The sequence below is a fragment of the Panthera pardus genome, unplaced genomic scaffold, assembly GCF_024362965.1.
Source record: "Panthera pardus isolate Hobbes unplaced genomic scaffold, ASM2436296v1 HiC_scaffold_2, whole genome shotgun sequence".
Lineage (NCBI taxonomy): Eukaryota > Metazoa > Chordata > Mammalia > Carnivora > Felidae > Panthera > Panthera pardus.
In genome coordinates, this window is record NW_026526765.1 from 121,941,994 (window position 1) to 121,966,733 (window position 24,740).

A 24,740-nucleotide genomic window follows, 5' to 3' on the forward strand; every position below is an offset into this window, starting at 1 on the left:
TTCTAACATCTCACTTCACAACTATGAGGAAATAGGAAAATTAAGAGGAAATAAGCTACAGAGCTTCAACATACTTGTAAAAACCAAAAGGATTTTTAGGAGAAAACCCCAACATTTTCCCCTGGTAAACACTCAAGTTGCTCAGGTGTTCTAAGGCAAGATAACCTAATAATTATTATTAAAACGTGTAGGATGCAATTTATTATTATTTTAACTTCCTGACCCTCTTCTCATTATATAATGTCCCTATTTATATCTATTAGGTTTCTTGTCTTAAGGTCTACTATAAGTGATATTTGTATAGCAAATACTGTATACAGTTTCTTTTTGATAAGTATTTGGGTAGTATATTCTTTCCATCCTTTTACTTTCAACCTTTTTAAAAAATTTTTAAATGTTTATTATTTATTTTTGAGAGAGAGACAGAGAGAGACAGAGTGCAAGCAGGGGAGGTGCAGAGAGAGAGGGTGACACAGAATCTGAAGCAGGCTCCAGGCTCTGAGCTGTCAGCACAGGGCCCAACGTGGGGCTCGAACCCATAAACTGTGAGATCATGACCTAAGCCAAAGTCAGACACTTACCCAACTGAGCCACCCAGGCGCCCCTCAACCTTTCTTTATCCTTTTAATAAAGGTATGTCTCCGATAAATGACATATGGTTGTTTAATTTCTAACCAGTCTGACCATCTTCATTAATTGGAATGTTTAGCCTGTTTACATTTAATGTAACTACTGATATGCTTCAATTTACATCTGTCATTTTACCACTTTTTTTTTTAATGCCATCTGTTCTTATTTGTCTTTTTCCCCCTTTCTGGCCTTTTCATAGATTAATTAAGTATATTTTTATCCTATTATGACCCCATTAATAACTTACTGGTCTCATATTCTTTTAATATTTTAAATGGATTAACCTAGAAGATATAAATGCATCCTTGACTTCTGGAATGATATAATGGCCTTAGATTCTTTTAATTCTATTAAATTTCAATTCTATTAAATCCACTAATTCTATTTACCTTTCTCTAGATACAAGAACACATTATTGTTCTCATATACTTGAATTCGTTTTATATTTTAAATCCTACTATGCATTAGTTTTGTTATATTCAGTAAATATTTACCTCCATTGCTTCCTTCTTTGTTCCCTCCCTCCCTTCATTCCCTTCCTTCCTATATTTCTCATGCTTCTACTTAGAAATATTTTATGTATACCTAAAGAAATTACTATTTACCTCAGTGAAGATCTGCTTGGGATATATTTCCTCAGTTTGGGTTCATTTGAAAATATTTTCATTTACTTTCCTTTTTGAAGAATATTTTTTGCTGAGCATAAAATTCTAAGTTTGCAGATGTTTTCTTTAAGCCCTTTAAAGATGTCATTTCATTGTCTTCTGGCTTCCAATTTTTTTTTTTTTTTGAGAGTTCAGTTGTCAGTCTTGCTATTGCTCATTTAAAGGTAATAAGTCTTAAAAATATAAAATAAAATAAAGGTAATAAGTCTTAGCGTACCTGGGTGGCTCATTCAGTTAAGTGTCCAACTTCAGCTCAGGTCATGATCTCTCAGATCATAGGTTTGAGCCCAGCATTGGGCTCTGTGCTGACATCTCAGAGCCAGGAGTTGGCTTTGGATTCTGTGTCTCCCTCTCTCTCTGCCCCTCCCCTGCTCACATTCTCTCTCTCTCTCTCTCAAAAATAAATAGACATTAAAAAAATAAAAAATAAAGGTAATAAGTCTTTTATTTTCTGGCTGTCAAAAAAAGATTATTAAAAATACTAATAAAATCAATACAGCTATGGCATACTTTATTTCAAAAAAAAGAAAGCAAAAATACAAAATGAGAAATGTAAAAAAAAAAAAACCATTATGGTTCCTACTACATTGAAATAATGAGAAATATAATGAATAACTTTAAGCCTATATATTACATTATAAATGCACAAATTTATTGAAAAAAACAATTTGCAAAACTATACAACTAGAAGTTTAAAATTTGTATAGTTTTAAACCTACTGCAGATACTGAATTTGTAATTAAAAACATTTTCATGAAAATAACTCTAATAAGGCTTAATTCTGAATTCTCCCAAATATTTATGGGAGAAAAAAATGATTTAAACAAACTTTCCAAAGAATTGAAAAAGAGGTAGGGGCGCCTGGGTGGCGCAGTCGGTTAAGCGTCCGACTTCAGCCAGGTCACGATCTCGCGGTCCGTGAGTTCGAGCCCCGCGTCGGGCTCTGGGCTGATGGCTCGGAGCCTGGAGCCTGTTTCCGATTCTGTGTCTCCCTCTCTCTCTGCCCCTCCCCCGTTCATGCTCTGTCTCTCTCTGTCCCAAAAATAAATAAAAAACGTTGAAAAAAAAAATTAAAAAGAAAAAGAGGTAAAACTTCTCCACTTACTATAAGAGGCCAGCATAGCCTTGATACCAAACCCTGACAAAAAGATTAGAAGAATGGAAAATTACAAACCAATTTCTATCATAAACACAGATTTTTAAACTTCTAAGCAAAATACTGGGAAACGAAATCCAGTGATATAAAGAAGGATAATATATCACAACCAACCAGGGTTTATTCCAAGAATGTAATATTGGTTTATCATTAATAAATCAACCAATATAATTCATGATTTGAATAAAATAAAAGGATATCATATCACTTAAACAGAAAAATATATGATAAATTTAATACCCATTCATAATTTTTTAAAAAATCCCTTAGTTAAATTAGAAAGGGAAGGAAGCTTCCTTAACCTGACAAAAGACCTCTGGAACAAAATGTATCTCATATTAAATATAAAAAACTTTCTCTCTGAGACAGGATTAAGACAAGACTATTATCACTTCAATTCAGCAATGCCACCAAACCATAAAACAAGGAAACAATATGATTAGAAAGTTAAAACATAAATAAATAAAACTAAGAGTATTGGAAATGGCAAACAGTGTCTATAGAAAATATAAAATAATATAAAAATGTGACATTTCAAAATAAAATTTAGCAAGGACCCTGGATATAAACATAATACAAAAATTAGTTTTATATCTATATACCTACAACAAAAACAATTATAAAATGAAATTTTTTAAATGCCATTTAAAACTGTATCAAAATATCAAATATTTAATGAAGTTGTACAAAAATATCTCTAAAAAAAAATCTCTATATACACACATAAACACGTATAAACAGTGAGAGAAAAAAATAAATAGAAAGATATATCATGTTAGTAGACCAGATGTTTATGTACATATTATCATTGTGTTAATAAATCCCTTATTTTTTACACAGTAAATAAAAATCCAAGTAAAAGTTTGTCAAAATGGGAATATGCCTTATAGTTTCTACAGATTCAATGTAACACCAATTAAAATATGAGCAGAGTTTTCTGGGGTAGAAATTAACACGATGATTCACAATTTACATAGAAATGCAAAGGGCCGAAAATAACTAAATTAATCAGGAGGCAAAAGAAAAAGCTAGAAAAACTTACACTATTGTATACCAGTGCGTATCAACACAGAATGGTATCGGCACAAGAATATAGGACTACACCACTAAAACAGAATGAAAGTCTAGAAATAGGTACAACTATACAGTCATTTGGTTTATGACAAAGGCGGCACTACAGAATAGCAAGAAAAGTATGGTCTTTTTATTAAGTGGTGCTGTGTATGTAGAAAATTCAGCTGGATTTTTACATGGAAAAAAATTAATCTCAGCTCCAACATTACACCATACACAAAAATACAACTTCAGACGGATTAAGATTCTAATGTGCATGTTAAAACAAGAAAGCTGCTGGAACTATGGCAACCACTAATCGAATATGGCTATTTAAACTGAAGCTCAAATTAAATTTAGTAACATTAAAAATTCAGTCCCACAGTTTCACTAGCCACATTTCAAGTGCTCAGTAGTCATATGTCCTATATATGCAGATATAGAAAATTTCCAACATACAGAGAGTCCCATTGGACAGCAATGTTCTAGAAGATAATATAGGAACATATCTTCATGACTTTGAAGTAGGCTACATTTTCATTAAAAGGGTAGAATGAGTACCAAGTAGAAAAGAAAATGCATTAGATTTCGTTAGATCTCATTAAAATTAGGAGTTCCTGTTAATCAAAAGACATCATTAAGAAACATAGAGTAGCTCTATATACTCCTATGGAGTGATCGCAAGTTTATATATCTATCTGTATCTATATATAGATGTATATCTATCTATATTTATAGATATTTATAGATAGATATACATCTATATACATGTTTATTTTTGAGAGAGAAAGAAGGAGTGGGGAAGGGGCAGAGACAGAGGGAGAGACAGAATCCCAAGCAGTTTCTGCTCTGCACTATCATCTCGGAGCATCATGCAGGCTCAAAACCACAAGATCATGACATGAACAGAAGTCAAACACTTAACCGACTGAGCCACCCAGGCGCCCCACAAGTATATGTTTTTCAGTGAAAAAACCAAAGTGGAGAAGAGTATGTTTTCGTATGTTATAATTTATCCTAAAAAGATATACACACATATACATTTGCTTATATTTTTATATATATATTTAAAAAATATATACGTTTATATGTATAAATACATATAAATGTGTCTATATATATAATATATATACACTTATATATGCATTTAAAAAGGAATAATAAAAGGATAAATCATAAAATTTGATTACCTATAAGAAGAAAGACTTGGGGCACCTGGGTGGCTCAGTCGGTTGAGCGTCCGACTTCAGCTCAGGTCATGATCTCATGGCTTGTGGGTTCGAGCCCCGCGTTGGGCTCTGTGCTGACATCTCTGGGCCTGGAACCTGCTTCGGATTCTGTCTCCTTCTCTCTCTGCCTCTCCCCCACTTGTGCTCTGTCTCTCTCTGTCTCTCAAAAATAAATAAACGTAAAAATGATTTTTTTTTTTTTTTAAAAAGAAGAAAGACTAGAGTGGAGCAACAGGCATAGTAAATACTAGACTCCTCTAAATATACTTTCTTTTATGAATTTGTTTTAGAACCATTGTAACATTTCACATAACTATAAAAGAAAATTAAATTTTAAAAAACAAGCCTGAGTTTTTAAAAGTTTTTTTTTTTTAATTCTAGTTAGTTAACATACAGTGTAATATTACTTTCAGGCCTAAATTTGAAAGTAACTCAAAACAAATGAACCTAACTCTGTATGTGTTTGGCAGCTTACCTACACAGAGATGAACTACTCCAAGATATTTTAAATGTTTATTTATTTTGAGAGAGAAAATGCATGCGAGGGAGGGGCAGAAAGAGAGAGAGAGAGAGAAAATCTCAGAGAGAGAGCGAATCTCATGCTGTCAGCACAGAGCCAGACTCGGAACTTGATCTCACAAATGGTGAGATCATGACCTGAGCTGAAATAAAGAGCTGGATGTTTAACCAAATGAGCCACTCAGGCACCTGCTAAGATACTTTTTTTTTTTTTAAGTTTATTTTTTATTTATTTTTGAGAGAGAGAGAGAGTAAGAGGGAGAGGGAACGCATGGGAGAGGGAGACAGAATCCCAAGCATGTTCTGCACTGTCAACACAGAGCACAATGTGGGGCTCAATCCTATGACCCTGGGATCATGACCTGAGCCAAAACCAAGAGTCCCACGCCCGACAAACTGAGCCACCCAAGTGCCCCCCATCCCAAAACTTTAAAACACAATAATTTATATGTGCCTAGTGGGATATACCCTCCAAGTGAAAATGATGACAAAAATATTAAACTGATACTGTAATCATATTGTTGGTTTAGTGCTGGTATTGTTTTCTAAGTCTGTTTTTTGAGTAGTGTGGGGTAACAAATGAGTAATTATGTTGATATAAATGAAAACTGGGATTTTTATTGTGGAAGAAAGGAGACACAAGTGTAAAATTGATGGAAGTAAGTAAAAGCCTTAGAGTGATGAATTTGAATTAGACAGATTAGTATAAACTTGTGATGCCTTGGGGCACCTGGGTGGCTCAGACGGTTAAGCGTCCAGCTTCGGCTCTGGTCATGATCTCCCAGTTTGTGGGTTTGTGAGTTCGAGCCCCGCGTCAGGCTCTGTGCTGACAGCTCGGAGCCTGGAGCCTGCTTCAGATTCTGTGTGTGTCTCTCTCTCTGACCCTCCCCCATTCATGCTCTGTCTCTCTCTGTCTCAAAAATAAATAAAATATTTTTTAAAAAATTAAAAAAAAAACTTGTTATGCCTTTTATATTTTAAAAAAAATGGACATCCCTTAGCTCAGTAACTAAAAGTACCTAAAACACTGACTCAACACTGTAGCAATAAGCACACCTGTTGTCAAGATTCTATCTCTAAATATCACCACACACAAAAAATACTGAAGGATCCTTGACAAATGCTTAATTCCAGGTCTGAGACAAGAAGTTTACAAGATGAACCTGGATATCTGTAATACCAAACAGCAGACATTCTCTTCAAAATGAATGAATAAGCCATCCAGTTTTCCCAACAGCATTTGTTGAAGAGACTTGTCTTTTTCCCATTGTATATTCCTGCCTCCTTTGTCACAGATTAATTTATCATATAAGCATGGGCTTATTTCTGAGCTCTCCATTCTGTTCCATTAATCTGTGTGTCTATTTTTGTGGCAGTACTACATACTGTTTTGATTGCTACAGCTTTGTAGTATATCTTGCAATCCGGGATTGGGACACTAGCAGCTTTGTTCTTCTTTCTTGATGAGTCTGGCTAAAGGTTTATCAATTTTGTCTATCTTTTCAAAGGACCAGCTCCTGGTTTCATTGATTTTTTTTTTCTACAATAAAGATTGAAACTGAACCACTTTCTTAACCATACACAAAAATAAACTCAAAATGAATTAAAGACCTAAATGTGAGACCTGAAAGCATAAAATTCCTATAAGAAAACATAGGCAGTAATCGCTTTGACATCAGCTCTACATTTTTTTAGATGTATCGCCTCAGGCAAGGAAAAAAAAGCAAAAAGAAACTACTGGGACTATACCAAAACAAAAAGCTTTTGCACAGCAAAGGAAACCATCAATAAAATGACAAGGCAACCTACTAAACGGGAGAAGACAGCTGCAAATGACATAGTCAATAAGGGGTTAATATCCAAAATACATAAACAACTCATACAACTCAACACCCCACAATAATAATTTGATTTAAAATGGGCAGAGGTGGAGTGCCTGGCTGGCTCAGTCAAGGGAGCATACAATTCTTGATCTTGGGGTTGTGAGTTCAAGTCCCACGTTGGGTGTAAAAATAAATAAACTTAAAATAAAAATAAAGTAAATAAATAAACCTACATAAGTAAATAAATAAACAAATAAATAAAAATGGGCAGAGGACCTTAATAGACATTTTCCCAAAGACATACAAATGACCAACAGACACATGAAAAAGATGTTCAACATCACTGATCATCAGGGAAATTACAAATCAAAATTACAATGAGATATCACCTTATACCTGTCAGAATAGATAGAATTACAAGACAAGAAATAACAAGTGTTAGTAAGGATGTGGAGAGAAAAGAATCCATGTACACTGCTACTGGGAATGAAAATAGGTGCAGCCACTATGGAAAACAGTATGGAAGGTTCTCAAAAAATTAAAAATATAAATATCATATGGGGCACCTAGGTGGCTCAGTCAGTTAAGCTTCGACTTCTGCTCGGGTCATAATCTTGCATCCGGCTCTGTGCTAACAGCTCAGAGCCTGGAGCTTGCTTTAGATTGTGTGTCTCCATCTCTCTCTGCCCCTCCCACTCATGTGCTCTCTCTCTCTCTCTCTCAAAAATAAATAAACATTAAAAATTTTATAAATAAATAAATAAATAAATAAATAAATAAATAAATAAATATTGTACGATCCAGTAATTCTACTGCTGGGAACTTACCCCAAGAAAATGAAAGCACTGCGGCACTTGGGCTCATCAGTTAAGCATCTGGCTCTTGATTTAGGCTAAGGTGATAGTCGTGATATTAAGCCCTGTGTTGGGCTCCATGCTGATAGTGTGGAGCCTTCTTGATATTGTCTCTCTCCCTCTCTCTTTGCCCTTCCCCTGCTTGCATGCACGTGCTCTCTCTCAAAATAAATAAACTTAAAAAAAAAAAAGAAAATGAAAACACTAATTCAAAAAGATATATGCAACCCTATGTTTATTGCAGCATTATTTACAATTCTTTACAATAGCCAGGATGGATATGGAAGCAACCCAAATAACCATATATAGATAAACAGATAAAGATGTCATATATACTCAGCCATAAAAAAGAATGACATCTTGCCATTTGCAACAGCATGGATGGACCTGGAGGTATAATGCTAAGTGAAATAAGTAAGAGAAAGACAAATAACATATGATTTCACTCATATGTGGAATTTAAGAAACAAAAGAGATGAACAAAGGGAAAAAGAGACAAACAAAAAACCAGACTCTTAAAGAAAACAAACTGGTGGTTTCCAGAGGGGAAGTGGATGGAGAGATGGGTGAAATAGATAATGAGGATTAAGAGGTGTATATTTCCAGTAAGAAAATAAATAAGTCATGGAGATGAAAAGTATAGCATAGGGAATATAGTCATTAAGATGGTAGCAACATTGGTGACAGATGGGGACTACACTTACCATGATGAGCACTGAGTAATATATAGAATTGTGGACTCATTATGTTATATACCTGAAATTAACATAATACTGTATGTTAATTGTACTTCTATAAAAAAATGTTTTTAAAGATCATAAGAGGACATTATAAACAACTTCATACCAAAATTTGAAAGCTTAGATGACATTAACATATTTTTGGAAAAGACAGTTCATAAAAAAAAAGCAAGAAGAGTAAAAATATAAATAATTCTATTACTAATGGAAAAATTTAATTTCATGACTTAAAACTTCCCCACAAAGAAAACTAAGGCACGGAGAATATCGCTAGTGAATTCTACTAAATATTTAAGAAAGAAATATCACCGATCTTAATAAACATGTTCAGAGAATATAAAAGAGGAGAGAGAAAAAATACTTTGAACCTGTTTAATTGGGCCAGCATAACCTTGACATCAAATCCTTATAAGAAAGGAAAATGACAAGCCTATCTTGAGTGGTAAGTATAGATGCAAAACCCCATTATGAAGATGTCTTAACTGGTTGTTTTTATTTTGTATGAACATCATTTTGAGACTAAACAAAACAGCTGTAATCTTTGCTTAAAGATTCTAAAGAATAAGCATAATGTGCATGAATTCAGAGAATACATTTCTGAGGGTGTGCCATTACACTTCTGCTATGAAAACAGTATATATGTAGATGGCAACCAGATGGTTCTAGAACAGCCAAGATTTGGGGATGTGACAGAAAAGTTTTTTTCTCTTTCTCTGAAGCACAGGAGAGAGAATATGTGATTGCATATTCATTCCCAGATTGAAAGACAAGTTCCAGATGAATATATAATGACCTTCTGTGTTTATAGCTTGAGAAGGAAATTGTTATCCTAATTCTCTTCTTTTTCATAAACGCAGAATAAAAGAGACATGTACCTTATTTATATCCTAAACCATTCTCATCTTGTCAGTTAAAATTGGGAAAAAAGTAAGTAACTACTTTTATGATTTAGTTGTTGTTTTTAAGAATAATCTTTACCAATAAACTCCATACTTCCCTTAATACTTCAGTCAGAACCCTAGGCTGTGATCCACATTCACTTGACATTCTTCCAAATGTTAATTATTTCTGATATTCCTATTATCCCCATTTGATAAATGTAAAAGTCTCTTTAAGACTTAATCCATCTTCACTCCAACCCAGCAAAATATATTTAGTCTCTGGAATATAATTGTTTCCCTCTAACTGTAAATATTTAAGGCAACACACATTAATAGATCTTAACATTATCAACCATGTTAAAATTTCCCCATTGATACATTTCCCAGGCATTGCTTTTTCCTACTGTTTCCTCAAGTTATTAAGCTCTTTTCCTTCCCTTTTACTAGTTTGAGGTTTCTCTATTATACAATAAATTCTATTGTACTGTCTACATAGTTTTTTTTAATCCAAATGTATTTCATATGCTCTGCAAGCTTCCTTAGTTACAGCACTCTAAAGATTTTCTAAGTCAATTATCAGTTTAAAAGTCAAAATAGATATGAGGAAATATCTAATCAACCTATGGGAAAGTCTGCTAATGGCATATATTTTAATAAATAAAAACACCTAGAATGTCAAAAACATTCTACCACTCTGTAAACAAATGACACTGCACAGGAGAAATATTGTATACCCTACATATATATCCTGGCAAAGGACAAACTGCTTCAGTTACAGAAGAACAATACACTAACATAACACTGATACGTTCACTATAATTTTCATGTGGAATATTTAATAAAGTCAGTTGTTCACTGTTGTAAATTTTTTGCTACATTAATATTTATTATCTAAAAATTTTGCCAATACAATGAATTTTAAATGATAGGCAGAAATGTACATCTCTGAGGTAACATGTTGGATACCAACCTAAAAAAAATTAAAGGGCCCATCACAAATCTTACAAAAAACTAACATGAGACACATGTTGTCTACTTGTTGCATAGTACATCAATTTTGTTTATATCTATAAAGTACTATTAATACGAGAAATAAAGATAAAAATGTTTTCCTGAATTTCCTAAACTGACAGATTTTAGTATTGTAAAATATGTTAATACACACTGTAAACTAAAACAAGACAGAAGGACTCAGTATTTAGAGAGTATAATGCTAAGCTAAATAAGTCAGTAAAGATAGATACGAAATAATTTCACGCACATGTGGAATTTAAGAAACAAAACAAATGAGCAAAGGAAAAACACAGAGACAGAGAGGGAGAGAGAAACCAAGAAACAGACTTTCAACTATAGAGCACAAACTGATGATTACCAGAGGGAGGTGCGTGGGGGGATGGTCAAATAGGTGATGGGGATTAAGGAGTGCACTTGTCATCATGAGTAATGGATGATGTATGGAATTGTTAAATCATTATATTGTACACTTGAAACTAATATAACACTGTGTTAACTACACTGGAATTAAAATAAAAACTTAAGTAAAAAAGAAGGGCTTAGTATTTGAAAAAAATATAAATATATATACATCGAGATTCCTTTTTTTTTTTTAACGTTTATTTATTTTTGAGACAGAGAGAGACAGAGCATGAATGGGGGAGGGGCAGAGAGAGAGGGAGACACAGAATCGGTAGCAGGCTCCAGGCTCTGAGCCATCAGCCCAGAGCCCGACGCGGGGCTCGAACTCATGGACCGCGAGATCGTGACCTGAGCTGAAGTCGGACACTTAACTGACTGAGCCACCCAGGCGCCCCAAGATTCCTTTTTTTAATAAAAAAAATTTTTTTAACATTTATTCATTTTTGAGAAACAGAGTGTGAACACGAGAGGGGCAGAGAGAGAGGGAGACACAGAATTCAAAGCAGGCTCCAGGCTCTGAGCTGTCAGCACAGAACCCGAAGCGGGGCTCCAACCCACAAACCATGAGATCATGACCTGAGCTGAAGTTAGACGCAACTGATTGAAACACCCAAGCGCCCCTAAACGAGATTCTTTATGACTCAGGCACACAGTTAAAATTATTATGAAATTGTACTCTTTTCAAAGGATTTTTGTTTTATAAAATCAAGCAGTAAATATTTTATTTCTAGAATTCTGTAGTTGGTATTACGGCATTCAGTGAACACTATGACAAGGATTCTGTTCTAAAGAATCAAGATTGGATCAATATGCAATTGGATAGGAAGAAGTCAATAATAAAATGCCTGGATGAATTACAAATACTCCAGCTTTCTAGAAGTTATTTTATTCATGTTCTTATACATCATACTTTCTTTATATATAAGGAAGTATCTAGTACACAAAAATTATTAGCAGGCAATGGACAACCTATAACTTGAAATATCAACATTGATGGAAAAAGATTGTGCAGGTACACAAATGGGATGGCACAGTATTCCTGCATGTATGAACAGTCTATCTTTGTTACTGTCACTCATATAAGTTTAAAAATTCAGTGGCAAGGGATATTTTCCTCTGTTACTAGCTATATTTCTCCTTTTAAATAATTTTCCAACTTCCAGATCCATTTCTTTCAAGTCTGCTCAAAATGTGTTTCTCAAGCAATACCTGACTGCCAAACTTTCAGATTCCCAAACTTCAGTATTCTCATCTCTATTTGTTATAGAAAGCAGTGAAATAAAATAAATGATGCATTTTCTTGATAGGAAGAGAGTTTATACATTGTTTTGATACCTGAAATATTAACATTACAATGCACCAATTTTCTGTCTTAAAATTAACTACATTTTAATTTGTATTTGCTGCAACTTTCACAGTATAAACATGTGTGTCCCTACTAATCACTTTGTCATCTATAGGAACTGTGATCATATTTAGTGTCAGACACAGTATTGAGGTTTTTCTAGGACCAGAAAATCCCACTGTTAATGTTGTTTCACTACTATATATGAGAAAGAAAATAATCATTGAAATAATATATTTGAAAGAGATCTTTAAACTGCTAAATATATATACACATAAAATGGAAAAGTAAGTTAAATCTTTGTTCTCGATGTTGAACTCTTCCATCTACATTAACACCCAATTCATCCATTCACAACTGTATTTATTCTTTCATTCAGCAAGCACTTACTAATCATATCTTATATACTGGATTCTATTATGCCATGTGAAACATAAAATATGCAAAATTATAATGCATATAAATCTATTTTATTTTCAGTTAACATCATCATTTGAAGGAGAATAACTAACTTATAACTTACTTTTCCCCTATTACCTAGAATCATAAAACAAGGAATCTTCCATTCCCTTCCCTAATTTCTGCATACCTCCTTCCCTTTTATCAATGATCTCTATGAAAAATCAGAAAGTAATACTGTAAAATTGCTGAAGACTGTCCTCACTCTATTTGATAAGTTTTTGAAATGCAAAGGGCCACTATGGATAAATTTAAGTATTTGAATAATTTAACTTTTATTAGATGCATTACTTTCAAATATAGCATTTACTTATTTTAAAGTATATTGGCTTCTAAAATAATAAGAAAATTAAATCCAAGTTGAATGGACTTTGAATGGCAAGTGCACCTTGAACACACAAATGTTTCTGACACAACAATTACTCCTCTTTCAAACAATAAGTAATAAATGGAATTGTTGAATCACTATATTGTACATCTGAAATGAATATGACACTGTATATTAATTACACTGGAATTCAAATTTTAAAAACAATTACTACTCTTTCTTCTTTGTGAAATATATCAAAACGTAAAATAGGGGCGCCTGGGTGGCTCAGTCGGTTAAGCGTCCGACTTCGGCTCAGGTCATGATCTCACGGTCAGTGAGTTCAAGCCCCGCGTTGGGCTCTGTGCTGACAGCTCAGAGCCTGTAGCCCGCTTCAGATTCTGTGTCTCCCTCTCTGACCCTCCCCCGTTCATGCTCTGTCTCTCTCTGTCTCAAAAGTAAATAAACATTAAAAAAAAAATTAAAAAAAAATAAATAAAATAAAATGTAAAATAAAAGGTTGTCAAGTCCTATACCCAATGGTTTTATTTTCTATCAGTACAAACAGGTATTCTGAGACATGCTTATAATTTCCATATACTTAGAAACACTGTGTGGAGCTATCATTAGCTATGTTTCAGAGTGCCATTCTCAAAAAAGACTACTATGCAAAAATGGCATTTATTTAAAAAGTATGACCTAGAAAATATGTTGCCATTTTATTAAATGGTGTATCATTCAGGATCTAATTCAAATGCCATCTCTACCACAATTCCTCTTCTGATTTCCTCCTCCTCCCTTCCCAGATGTTCTCTCACAGTCTCTCTCTCCCTTTGAACATCCATTGCAATTTATTTTTACATTTTTTAGGTTATCATTGTCAAATCATGTATTGTAATGGTTTGGGCAAATGCCTCATCTTCCATGATACTATGCTTATGTAATGTAAAGACTCTTGCATATTTTTCATTCCCATTTTTGGTATCAGAATGCCTTACCCATATCTGGGACACCTGGGTGGCTCAGTCCATTAAGGGTCTGACTCTTGATCTTGGCTCAAGTCACGATCTCATGGTTTGTGAGACTGAGCCTCACGTCAGGCTCTCTGCAGACAGTACCAAGCTTGCTTGGGATTCTCTCTCTCCCTCTGCCTCTCTCTCTCAAAATAAATAAATAAACTTTTTTAAAAAATGCCTTACACATCTGTTGCTCAAAATGTTTTTTTTTGAATGAAGGGGTTTATGCTTTAAATAATTCCTTGAATAAATTCATAAAAGGAATTAAAGACATCCCCAGTCATTTATTTCCTGTACCAGAAACTTTGGTGCCTTATTTCTAATTTTAGTCCTGTATACTAGATTACTTTTATTGTTCTTTAATAGGCTTAAATTTCTTACCCTTGTTTCTCAGAAATAAACTATAAACTCCTTGAGGCCAAGGACAGTCTTTTAATACTTTTATACTCCCAGAATTCTTAGCATGGGGGTGCTAAGCAGGAGTGTTCAATTCAATGGATTAAATGTTGCTAAAGGCTCATCTAAGAAGCATTTCAGAACATAGCTAACAGCCATCTCCTGGGCAAGGGAATCAAATCCCTCAAGATTTGCTTACCATGGCATTGACATTTACGTGATCCCCTTTCCTATTCCGAATGTGAATGCAGGATATTGGCAAATTCAGTCCTATCCCAGTAGCCAGATTTCTCAGGTCAGCAGCACTGTATTCCCCACGCAACAGCAAACTGTTATTATCAGAACCAAGTCCTAGAGAGGCCTGATAGAGATAGGTCTGAGAAAGTCTCTCAACTGTAGTGACATCTATCGTGGCTGATGTCATACAAGGATTTGAAGCCATCTTCCTCCCTTGCCTCAGCTCTTCTGAAGAGCGACAGCAGCTTTGAGAACAACAAGCTGGGCTCTGGTTCACCTTGATGCACACAAAGAAAAGTAAGCACCCCAGAAATAAAAAGGAAATAGAGGCCAGGGCAATTACTAAATACAGGTTCTGGGTGGAAAGGTGGCCTCCTCTTTCCCAGGTATCTTCAAAGTCTGGAAGGACCTGAGGGGCAAAGTTGCTCAACAGTATACCTAATGTGACAGAAGAGGAAAGTGAGGGGTCTCCATGGTCTCGAACCACTACCACCACCCTCTGTTTAACTGCATCAGTGGGAAGAATGAAGCGGGCAGTACGAAGTTCTCCCATATTGGCTGAAATTCTGAAGAGGCTAGAGTCAGAAGCCTGAAAAATATGGTAGGAAAGCCAAGCATTAGAGCCACTGTCTGCATCCTCTGCTACCACTTTTGTGACCAAGTGTCCAGTTCTGGCAGAGCGAGGCACAATTTCCACTGGAACAGAGCCATTTCTGGGCAAGGGAAACAGGATGACTGGAGCATTGTCGTTCCTATCTACCACAAATAAGTTCACAGTCACTGCTGCACTTCTGGGAGGAATGCCACCATCCCGGGCTTCCACTTGGAAGTGAAACCCCCTGAGTTCCTCAAAGTCAAAGGAAATTTTGGCAGTGATAGCCCCACTGGATGATTCTACTGCCACCAAGCTAGAGGCTGTCTGCCTTTCAGAGATAATATCCAACAGCTCATAGAAGACAAGGCCATTTTTCCCCAGGTCCGGATCCTGGGCAAAAACACGGCCTAAAGAGGCCCCAGGATCATTGTTTTCAGCCACAAAAAGTTCCTGTTGTGGTTGAGCAAAATTTGGTGAATTGTCGTTCACATCAGCAACAGACACAGTCACTGTCCTGCGGGTGCTCAGTGGGGGTGAGCCACCATCTGAGGCAGTAATCAGGACATGGTATTCGCTGACCTGCTCCCGGTCCAGCGGCCCATCAGTCAGCAAGCTGTAGTAGTTGTCAAAAGAAGCCTTCAGCTTAAAAGGGCCTCCACTGGACATGCTACAAAAGACCTTACCATTGGGACCGAGGTCCTCGTCCCTTAGACTGAAGAGAGCAATCACTGTGCCAGGGGCTGCATCCTCAGAAACTGAACTGGATAGAGTCAGGAGGTTCACCTCAGGGGCATGATCATTCACATCAGTCACTTCCACCAGCAGTTTGACAGTACTAGCTAGACCGAAGGTACCCTCATCCCTCGCCTCAATGTATGCTTCCAACAACGTTTCAGGTAGACCGAGTGAAGCAGCTACCCGCACTTCCCCATTTCTAGGGTGCACGTGAAAGTAGTGTCGCAGCTCCACCAGCGTGCTATTGCTTAAGGAGTACCGGATTTCCCCATTGGAGCCTTCATCTGGGTCCGAGGCCTGAACTCGTAATAACAAAGTCCCGTTCGGGGCAGTCTCTGGTACCTTGGCACGGTATACTGTGCGCTCAAATACAGGCGCATTGTCGTTTGTGTCCACCACTATGATGGTAACTTGTGCGTCTCCGGAGCGCGCGGGCTGCCCTCCATCCTTAGCGGTGAGCAGTAGCTGGTGGGTGGCACGCTGCTCCCGATCCAGCGCTTTCTCTAATACCAACTCCGGGTATTCACTGCCGTCGACTCGCGCCCCCATGATCAAGCGAAAGTGCTGGCTGGGGCTCAGGGTGTAGGTCAGGACACCGTTGCTTCCCTCGTCCGCATCTAGGGCATTAGGAAGAGTAAAGCGGGCTCCAGGCAACAGGAACTCGGGGATGTGCAGCTGCACGTCGCCGGCAGGGAAGACAGGAGAGTTGTCGTTGATGTCCACGACGTGAACTCGCATCTTGTGTAGCTCCAGCGGGTCCTCGAGCACCAGCTCATAGGTCAAGACGCAGGCAGCTTTAGTCCCGCACAGCCGTTCGCGGTCCGCCGGCTCTCGGACCACCAAGCTACCGCTGGCCAGATCCACCCCGAAGTAGGGCTCGCGGAGGCTGGAAAGTAAGCGAAAGTTCCGCAAGCGTAGAGCGGCTGCTGACAGCCCCAAGTCCGCGGAAACATTACCTACAGCTACGCTCCGCACGGTCTCCTCCAACACTGAGTATTCCAGCTGTCTGGCGGCAGAGCAGCAGGAGACCCACAGACATAGAACCGCCACCCTCCAGCCCACCATCCTCCTCCCTCTTGGCGTCCCCGCTCCACCAGCAGTGACCCAGAACCATGCTCCGGACTCCCGGAGAGCACGAACTGTGGTAAAGAGCAAGAGCCGGCCGCCCGCCGAAACGGACTCGAGGTGCACAGACCGCCGACGTTCTGCCTCTTGAATATACTGGAATTGCCCCGGGCTGACGGGCTGGAAGCTAAACTCTCGGGACTGGAGGCTTGGCAGCCGTCTGGGAAAGCGGAGCTGGTCGGTGCAGAGGAGCGCAGCGCCGCCTAGGGGTGCAGAGACGAGGTAAACTACTCAGGCTAGGGAGGGGCCATCTCCATTCCCTTCGAGCTGGGCTCTCTCCACAAAGTCCCGGCAGCCGGCGGGGGGCGGGGAACAGCGAGGAAGATGCCGTGAGAAATTAACACATCTTCCTTTGAACCCTGTTTCTAAGGACAACGCCCTAAGAAGGCCTCCGTCTTAACTTCCACAACCTCTGACTGAAGACTGCTCGTAATTGAGGCTGAGCTCGTTTGGGCTTCTCTCTCCACTGTTTCACAGGGGAGCGTCCAGTTCCGGGCGCTCGGACCCACGGAACCCCTCCAGTGCCGGCGAAGAGATCGGAACTCCCAGAGAAATCGCTGGGCGGAGGCGGCGAGAGGTGGAATCGCGACCCTGAATGACCACGCCTTCGAAGCTTAAGGAAACCGGAAGCCCCAAGCTAAGGACTGAAGCATTACATTCTAGATTCCTAGCTTCTCCACTGAGGGTTAAAGTCTCTGTGCACCTTCTTATATATGGGAAGCCAAGATTTCAACAGAGGCGACCAGTGAGGAACAAATTGGGTAATAGGGTCTTCCCCAAGCTTCCCTCCCACCCCCCATCCCCGGCTCTAGCTTTTCGGGACACCCAGGTGGGCGAGCCCAAGGCTTATGGTTCGTTCCGCTTTTTTGTGGGTCAGCAATTTCCCTTTCCTCAGGAGCCCCTACTTGCTTTACAAGCGGCCCTTGACGCTCTGGATGAGACAGGTTAGAAACCAGTCAGTACAAGCCCCTGAAACTCAGAAAAACTGACACTCCTCCCCAATGGGACGTGTGAAGTGGAAGTGGAAGAAAGTTACTGAGATACTCTCCAGAGTGTAACCAGAAAACTACTGTGTAAACTTATTCTCTGTAAATATTTAGAAAACAGCATTGAGGCAGGGTAGGAACTAACTGCCCATATGTTGTCCAACTTCGTTTTTAAGCCGGTATTCTGAAGGGAAATTGGGACATTGGTCTGTCCTTGTAAAAACACCTCCGAGCTAGAAGAAGTTATCTCCAAATTTGGCCTTGCGCCCAACAACCCGCAGCTTTCCCTGAGGGGGAGGCGAACTGAAAAAGAGTGACTTCAATGACTATTAAACACTAAATTCCTTAAATTTCTTTTAATGTAATTGCAACGTCGAAAGCCCCAGGAACCAAAATTTGAAAGACAAAAGCTAGATACTGATCGAGAATTGAAGCTTTCAGGGCACTGTATTTTCTGTTCAGAAAACTGCCTACAAGTGTTGATAATCACTGAAGCTGAAGGCTGGATACATGGGAGCTAATTACACAATTCTCTTTACTGTATGTTTGAATACACTGTTATAATAGTTTTTAAAATTGATGATTAAAATGGGGGTGGGGGAGGTAAGCTGTTCCAGCATTCTGGTTTTAAGACTGAAAGTGGGATTGGTAAATTCATTATGCCACTAAGAACCAATCACCTCCCCAGAACAATACAAACCCAGCCCTTATCTCTTCCAGGAAAGCAGAGTAAGCGCAACATAAGGCAATTTAAATAGTAAATGCCCTTGACTAATTTGTCTTTCTGAGATAAGGAACCAAGAAAATCATTGACACCAACAAGTCTTGGATAAAATTAAAGCAGGAAATATGTCAGCCCAGTGAAATGTTTAGGTAGAGACATAAATATAGCCATCACTGGGGATCTTCATTAAGATGTGAAATAACCCATAAAAATTAAATTTATTCACCAAATTTCAGAACCAAAACTAATTATCTACTTCAAATGCCAGAGATTAAAATTTGCATTTCCTCGCTTTCATTTAATGCTGCTAACTGCTTTGGGGTGAAAGATTATACTTTTCACTTTTCCAATAGCAGCTGATGAAATACATCTGGAGAGATATACTCAACTTTTGGAATGCCCCTGATTTTAAGACCTACAATCAAGTTCCCAGTTAGAATGGATTTAGGATTTCTGAGCTCTGTCTAGGAGGACAGTGTGTGGGGGTGTAGATTAGCAAGTGGGGAAAAGGAAAAACTCATACTGAAAATCAACATGGAAAATGCTGAGAAAAACTCTTCCCCCTTCACACCCCTCTCACACTTTTGGCTTCCCCTTTCCCCCATTTCTCTGTCCAAACTGCCACTAATGATTATTTTCAAAAGATTTAATTTCTGTAAAGAATAAATGAATAGCGCTCACCTAGTAGGATTTGTCCCAACATCAGCCTCCCTATCTTTAGGCATAACTGGGATTTGTGCGAAAGCATTATTTAGGAGATATTTGGGATATTCGAAAACCCCAAAGATGAGGAAGTCACAAGTTCTTACTTTTGTATAAGATGACTTGTTGAACATTAAATCATAAATTAACAAAATTTCTCCTTAGCAGAAACTTTCAAATATTTCATTTTGCCATTTTATGCCATTTTCCATAGTTTCCCCTAATTCAGGCATTTTCAAGTTTTAATTATGTGAAAGTATAACTTTAAGTGGACTCATTACAAAAACAGTCTTGATTTCTGCTTGGATTCTATTGCCAAAACAATTATTATAAAGCTCTCCCAACCAAACTTGGCCTTAAACTAAATAACTTCAAATTTTTATTTAATAAATAAATTTTGAAATAAATTCAAAAGATTTCTAGCCATAATGCATAAGATCCTATTAGAGATCTTGCAGCCAAATAGGAAAAAAGTAAATTTGACACACACCAAAGAGTATGTCAGCAAAAGTGATGAAGGATAGAAGCAGAAATGCTCACCTTTAGTCCCGAAGGCTGACCTACAGCCTGCATAGTTTTTAAAAATATTTTTATTTGTTTATGAGAGTGAGAACCAGAGTGTGAGCAGGGGAGGAGCAGGGTGAAGGGAAACACAGAATCCCAAGCAGGCTCCAGGCTTCACGAGCTGTCAGCACAGAGCCTGACACAGGGCTCGAACTCATGAACTGCAAGATCATGACCTGAGCGAAAGTGGGAAGCTTAACCAACTGAGCCACCCAGGTGCCATGCTTGCATAGGTTTAATAAGGATTAAATATGTGCTGGTTGCTACATCCTTAAAGGGTCTCATGACTGCCTGTATATCTCACCCATAGTTAATATCAAACTGAATGATAAACACCAGAGAAATCTTGTGAAAGCAGTTTTATGAATAGAAATTCAAAGAAATATTTATGATACTTCCTACATGTTCCCTCCACCTTGAGCACTAAGCATATAACTACAAGCTTCATACAGCAGAAAGTGCAGCTTTTTCTGCACATGGGTCCTGTCCTATGCTACTTAAATAAACTCACTATGTTGCACCATATAATAACATCTCAAGAATTTCTTGGCCATTGTTCTCGACAACCCCACAACAAAAGGATATGTATGATTTTAAACCAGATTTTCTTTTTTTTTTAAATTGTTTTAATGTTTATCTTTGAGAGAAAAAGACAAAGCACAAATGGGGGAGGGGGAGAAGGAGAGGGAGAGAGAAGAGAGAGAGAGAGAGAGAGAGAGAGAGAGAGAGAGAGAGAGAGAATGGAAGCAGGCTCCAGGCTCTGAGCTGTCAGCACAGAGCCCGATGCAGGGCTCGAACACTAACTGTGAGATCATGACCTGAGCCAAAGTTGGACACTTAACCAAGTAAGCTACCCAGGGTGCCCCTAAACCAGATTTTCTTAGTGCTTAAGATTATTCCTTGGGAACATGTTATGTGCTTAAGAAACTAAAAGACAGGACATCAGCAGCATCACATCAAGCACATTTTCATCCTGTAAAGCTTAATGAAGTGTCCAAATCAAGTCTAACAGAGTAGGACTTCTTTGAGAGTAAAGATCTGTATCACTCAAATTTTGTGTCTTAAGTATCTAGCTGGGTTCTGGGCACACAAATTAAGTGGCTAAAGCACTCTCAATATACAACAACCTATGTCATCCTTTTTTCTTTTTTTACTTACATCCTTACCAATAACACATTACTACAGAATTTCTTTCTCAATTTTCTATTGCCAAGGAACCAGTTTTTCACATAATACATCACATAATACCATATAAAGTATCTTGGACCTTTCTTTTGTGAATCCTCACTCTAACTCTATGTTGTGTTTACTTACTACTTTATGATTATGTAATAATTTTTCAAAAATTACCTTTTTCTAAAAATTGTTTTCTATTTCATCTTCAAAGTATAGCCCTCAGAACCTAAAGTCATACTCCAGGTTGGTCATATCTTATCCAAAAAGAGGATATCTGGCCCTTTTAATGCAGGCTGGCTCAGTCCAAGGACCCAGAGGGAGTCCCACAGGACCAGTGAAGAGGGTCGTTGGCTTCTCCCAGAATGGAAATCAATCTTCCTGGATGGAAACGCAAACCGAGAGGAAGGGAGAACAGAGTTTACTGAAGATAGACAGAGAGAGCAGAGTCAGAAAGAGAGTCTGGGAGACTCAGAAAGGAAAGGAGAGACAGAGTCTTGTCTTTGCTTGGGGCTTGGGGTTTTTGTTGAGGATGGTGGTCTGGTATATGTGCCCCCTCAGGCATCCAAGAATTGGTCAAAACGATGAGTTTTTAGACATCCTCCATAAGTCACTGAGGCCCTTGAGTCAGTGGTCTTGGAAAACATTCATGACAACCTCACCTAGTCATTCCTTAGATGTTAATCGGTTGTGCTGGAAGACTCCAAAGAAATCATGAACTCCTTGACCTTTACAAGGAGGACGTACATTAAGGCATGTGTAAGAATAGATCTAGAAAGGGAAACTGAAGGGACCCCATGAAAAAACTGCCTTTTTGGGGCGCCTGGGTGGCTCAGTCGGTGAAACGGCCAACTTCGGCTCAGGTCATGATCTCGCGGTCCGTGAGTTCGAGCCCCGCGTCGGGCTCTGTGCTGACAGCTCAGAGCCTGGAGCCTGTTTCGGATTCTGTGTCTCCCTCTCTCTGACCCTCCCCCGTTCATGCTTTGTCTCTCTCTGTCTCAAAAATAAAAACGTTAAAAAAAAATTTAAAAACTGCCTTTTTTGCTCCTTTTCCTGCTTCAGTTCTTGCTAGGACCTAGGCCCCTACCTTCCTTCTGAGTTTCTCAGACTCTCTGTCTGAATCTGCTCTCTCTCTGTATCTTCAATAAACTCTGCTCTCACTTCCTTTTGGTTCATGTTTGATTTCCATCCTGGGAAAAGCCAAGGACCCCCTTTGCTGGTCCTGTGGGACCCCCTCTGGCTCCTTGAACCCAGCCAGCCTGCATCACTTTTTTTTTTTTTTTTTGAGAGAGAGGGAGAGAGAGAGAGAATGCAAATGGTAAAGGGAGAGAGAGAGAGAATTGGAGCATCAGGCTCTTTCTCACAACCCCAAGATCATGACCCAAGTGCAGCCAAAACACAGAGTCAGAAACTTAACCGACTGAGTCACCCAGGTGCCCCTGCATCACTTTCATTCAAAATACTATAAATCAAGGAAAAGAGTCTAAAATTGCATCTAGCTCTTTAACACCCATATCACATACTTTTTTAATCATGGATTGAAAACTAAAATTCACACCTATTTTTTTGGAGATACTCTTAAGCCACAGATCAGAAAGTCCTAGACTTTTATACTTTTTCTTTTTACTCAAATATGATGAATGTCATTGTGTTAAGAGCTAACCTATCTAGTTCAATCACATAATATATTTTACCTACATTCCAATTTCATATTGCTATGTATTTGGTAAGTAGTAACACCACATCTTCCTCTGAGCTGCGGATGAAAGTTTTCATCAAGTGTAGCTGAAAAGGAAGGCCTGAAACCTTTACCAGCAACCCCACCAGACATCAGTTTATTAGACAGTACCTAACCTGAAGTAAAAATTAAACCAAGAAGGGCACCTCAGTGGCCCAGTTGGTTAAATGTTTGACTCTTTATTTCTGTTCAGGTCATGATCTCATGGTGGTGAGATCAAGCCCCACACTGGGCTCTGCACTGACAGCTCAGAGCCTACTTGGGATTTTCCCTCTGTCCTTCCCCTGTGTTCTCTCCCCTTCTCAAAATAAATAAACTTTAAAAAAAATCTAACAAGACACTATCAACATTATCCAAAAAAAGACAACATACAAATCTCACATTATGGTTTCAAAACATGCTAAACAAATATCACTAGATCATCATTATGATAGATTCTTAAAAGAAATTTGATAAGGGCGCCTGGGTGGCGCAGTCGGTTAAGCGTCCGACTTCAGCCAGGTCACGATCTCACGGTCCGTGAGTTCGAGCCCCGCGTCGGGCTCTGGGCTGATGGCTCGGAGCCTGGAGCCTGTTTCCGATTCTGTGTCTCCCTCTCTCTCTGTCCCTCCCCCGTTCATGCTCTGTCTCTCTCTGTCCCAAAAATAAAAAAAATAAACGTTGAAAAAAAAATTAAAAAAAAAAAAAAAAAAGAAAAAAAGAAATTTGATAAAATTTGACAGCTGTTACAAATGACCATCTTCATTTTAAACAGTAAAACACCAGAATTATTTCCATGAAAAATCATGAGCATAACAAGACATTTCATGTCATAGTATTATTCAATACTGACTTGGATACTCTAAACAACACAACATAAGAAAGTGTGACTCTGTGTGTGTGTGTGTGTGTGTGTGTGTTAGAAAGAGGATAACATGTATGGTTACAAGATAAGTTTATAGCTGATATAATTTTCTACTCATAAAATCCAAGAAAATTAAAGAAAAAAATAATTAGAACTAAAAAGAGTTCAGTGACATTATTAGCTTTCATCTTTGATGAGATTCTATAAAACATTTGGACTTCAAGCATAATATATATGAAAAGAAGTTACTAAGTGCCATGAAAACTGGACCAAGATGTGAGAGAGTGCTAAGAGTGAATTCTGGCCACTGGAGCTTTGGAAAGTGTGGTAATCAATTTCAGTTTTGAGCATCAGTACCCCAAGGCCAGTGGGTTTCTCCTAGAGGCTATAGCAGGGCAATATGACTGTGTGCACTCTTGTACCGCAGTGGAAAAACCTTTACCCCTTTCCACAGAAGACTAACAGTGGGACTGGTCAGATGCCATATGATTCACACACTCTAAGCAGAAACAAAAGTGCTTCACTGAGCCTAAAATAGGGAATGATATTTCCACACAAGATGATAAGCCTAGGACAGGCTGTGTGAACTCCTTATCTCTTGGTAAGGAAGTGTTCCAAGTCCAAGGCCCATTCTTATGTGAATAAGTGAAGGTTGAAAGACTACAAATTAGACTGCCCTTCCCAACACTAAGCATAAAATAAGCTTCAATAAAGTTAAAAGTATTGATACCATACAAAGTGTGTTCTCTGACCACAATGGAAAGAAATTAGAAATCAATAACAAAATGAAATTTGAGAAATTCACAAATATGTGGAAATTAAATCACA

The 24,740-nt window shown here is 38.1% G+C and overlaps 1 protein-coding gene across 10 annotated transcripts in view; it reads right to left on the bottom strand.

The window, feature by feature from the left end:
- The window catches only part of LOC109252181 (protocadherin alpha-C2), a 196,283-nt gene that overhangs the window by 72,346 nt on the left and 99,197 nt on the right, over positions 1-24,740 (bottom strand). The window contains exon 1 of one of the 10 annotated variants that reach the window (XM_019424425.2): positions 14,689-17,559. The exons of the other annotated variants lie outside the window; for them this stretch is intronic. Within the exon in view, the coding sequence (XP_019279970.2) occupies positions 14,689-17,121 (2,433 nt within the window). The 5' untranslated portion in view covers positions 17,122-17,559. Of the gene's footprint in view, positions 1-14,688; positions 17,560-24,740 lie in introns of those variants that run through there. 10 annotated transcript variants of the gene reach the window in all.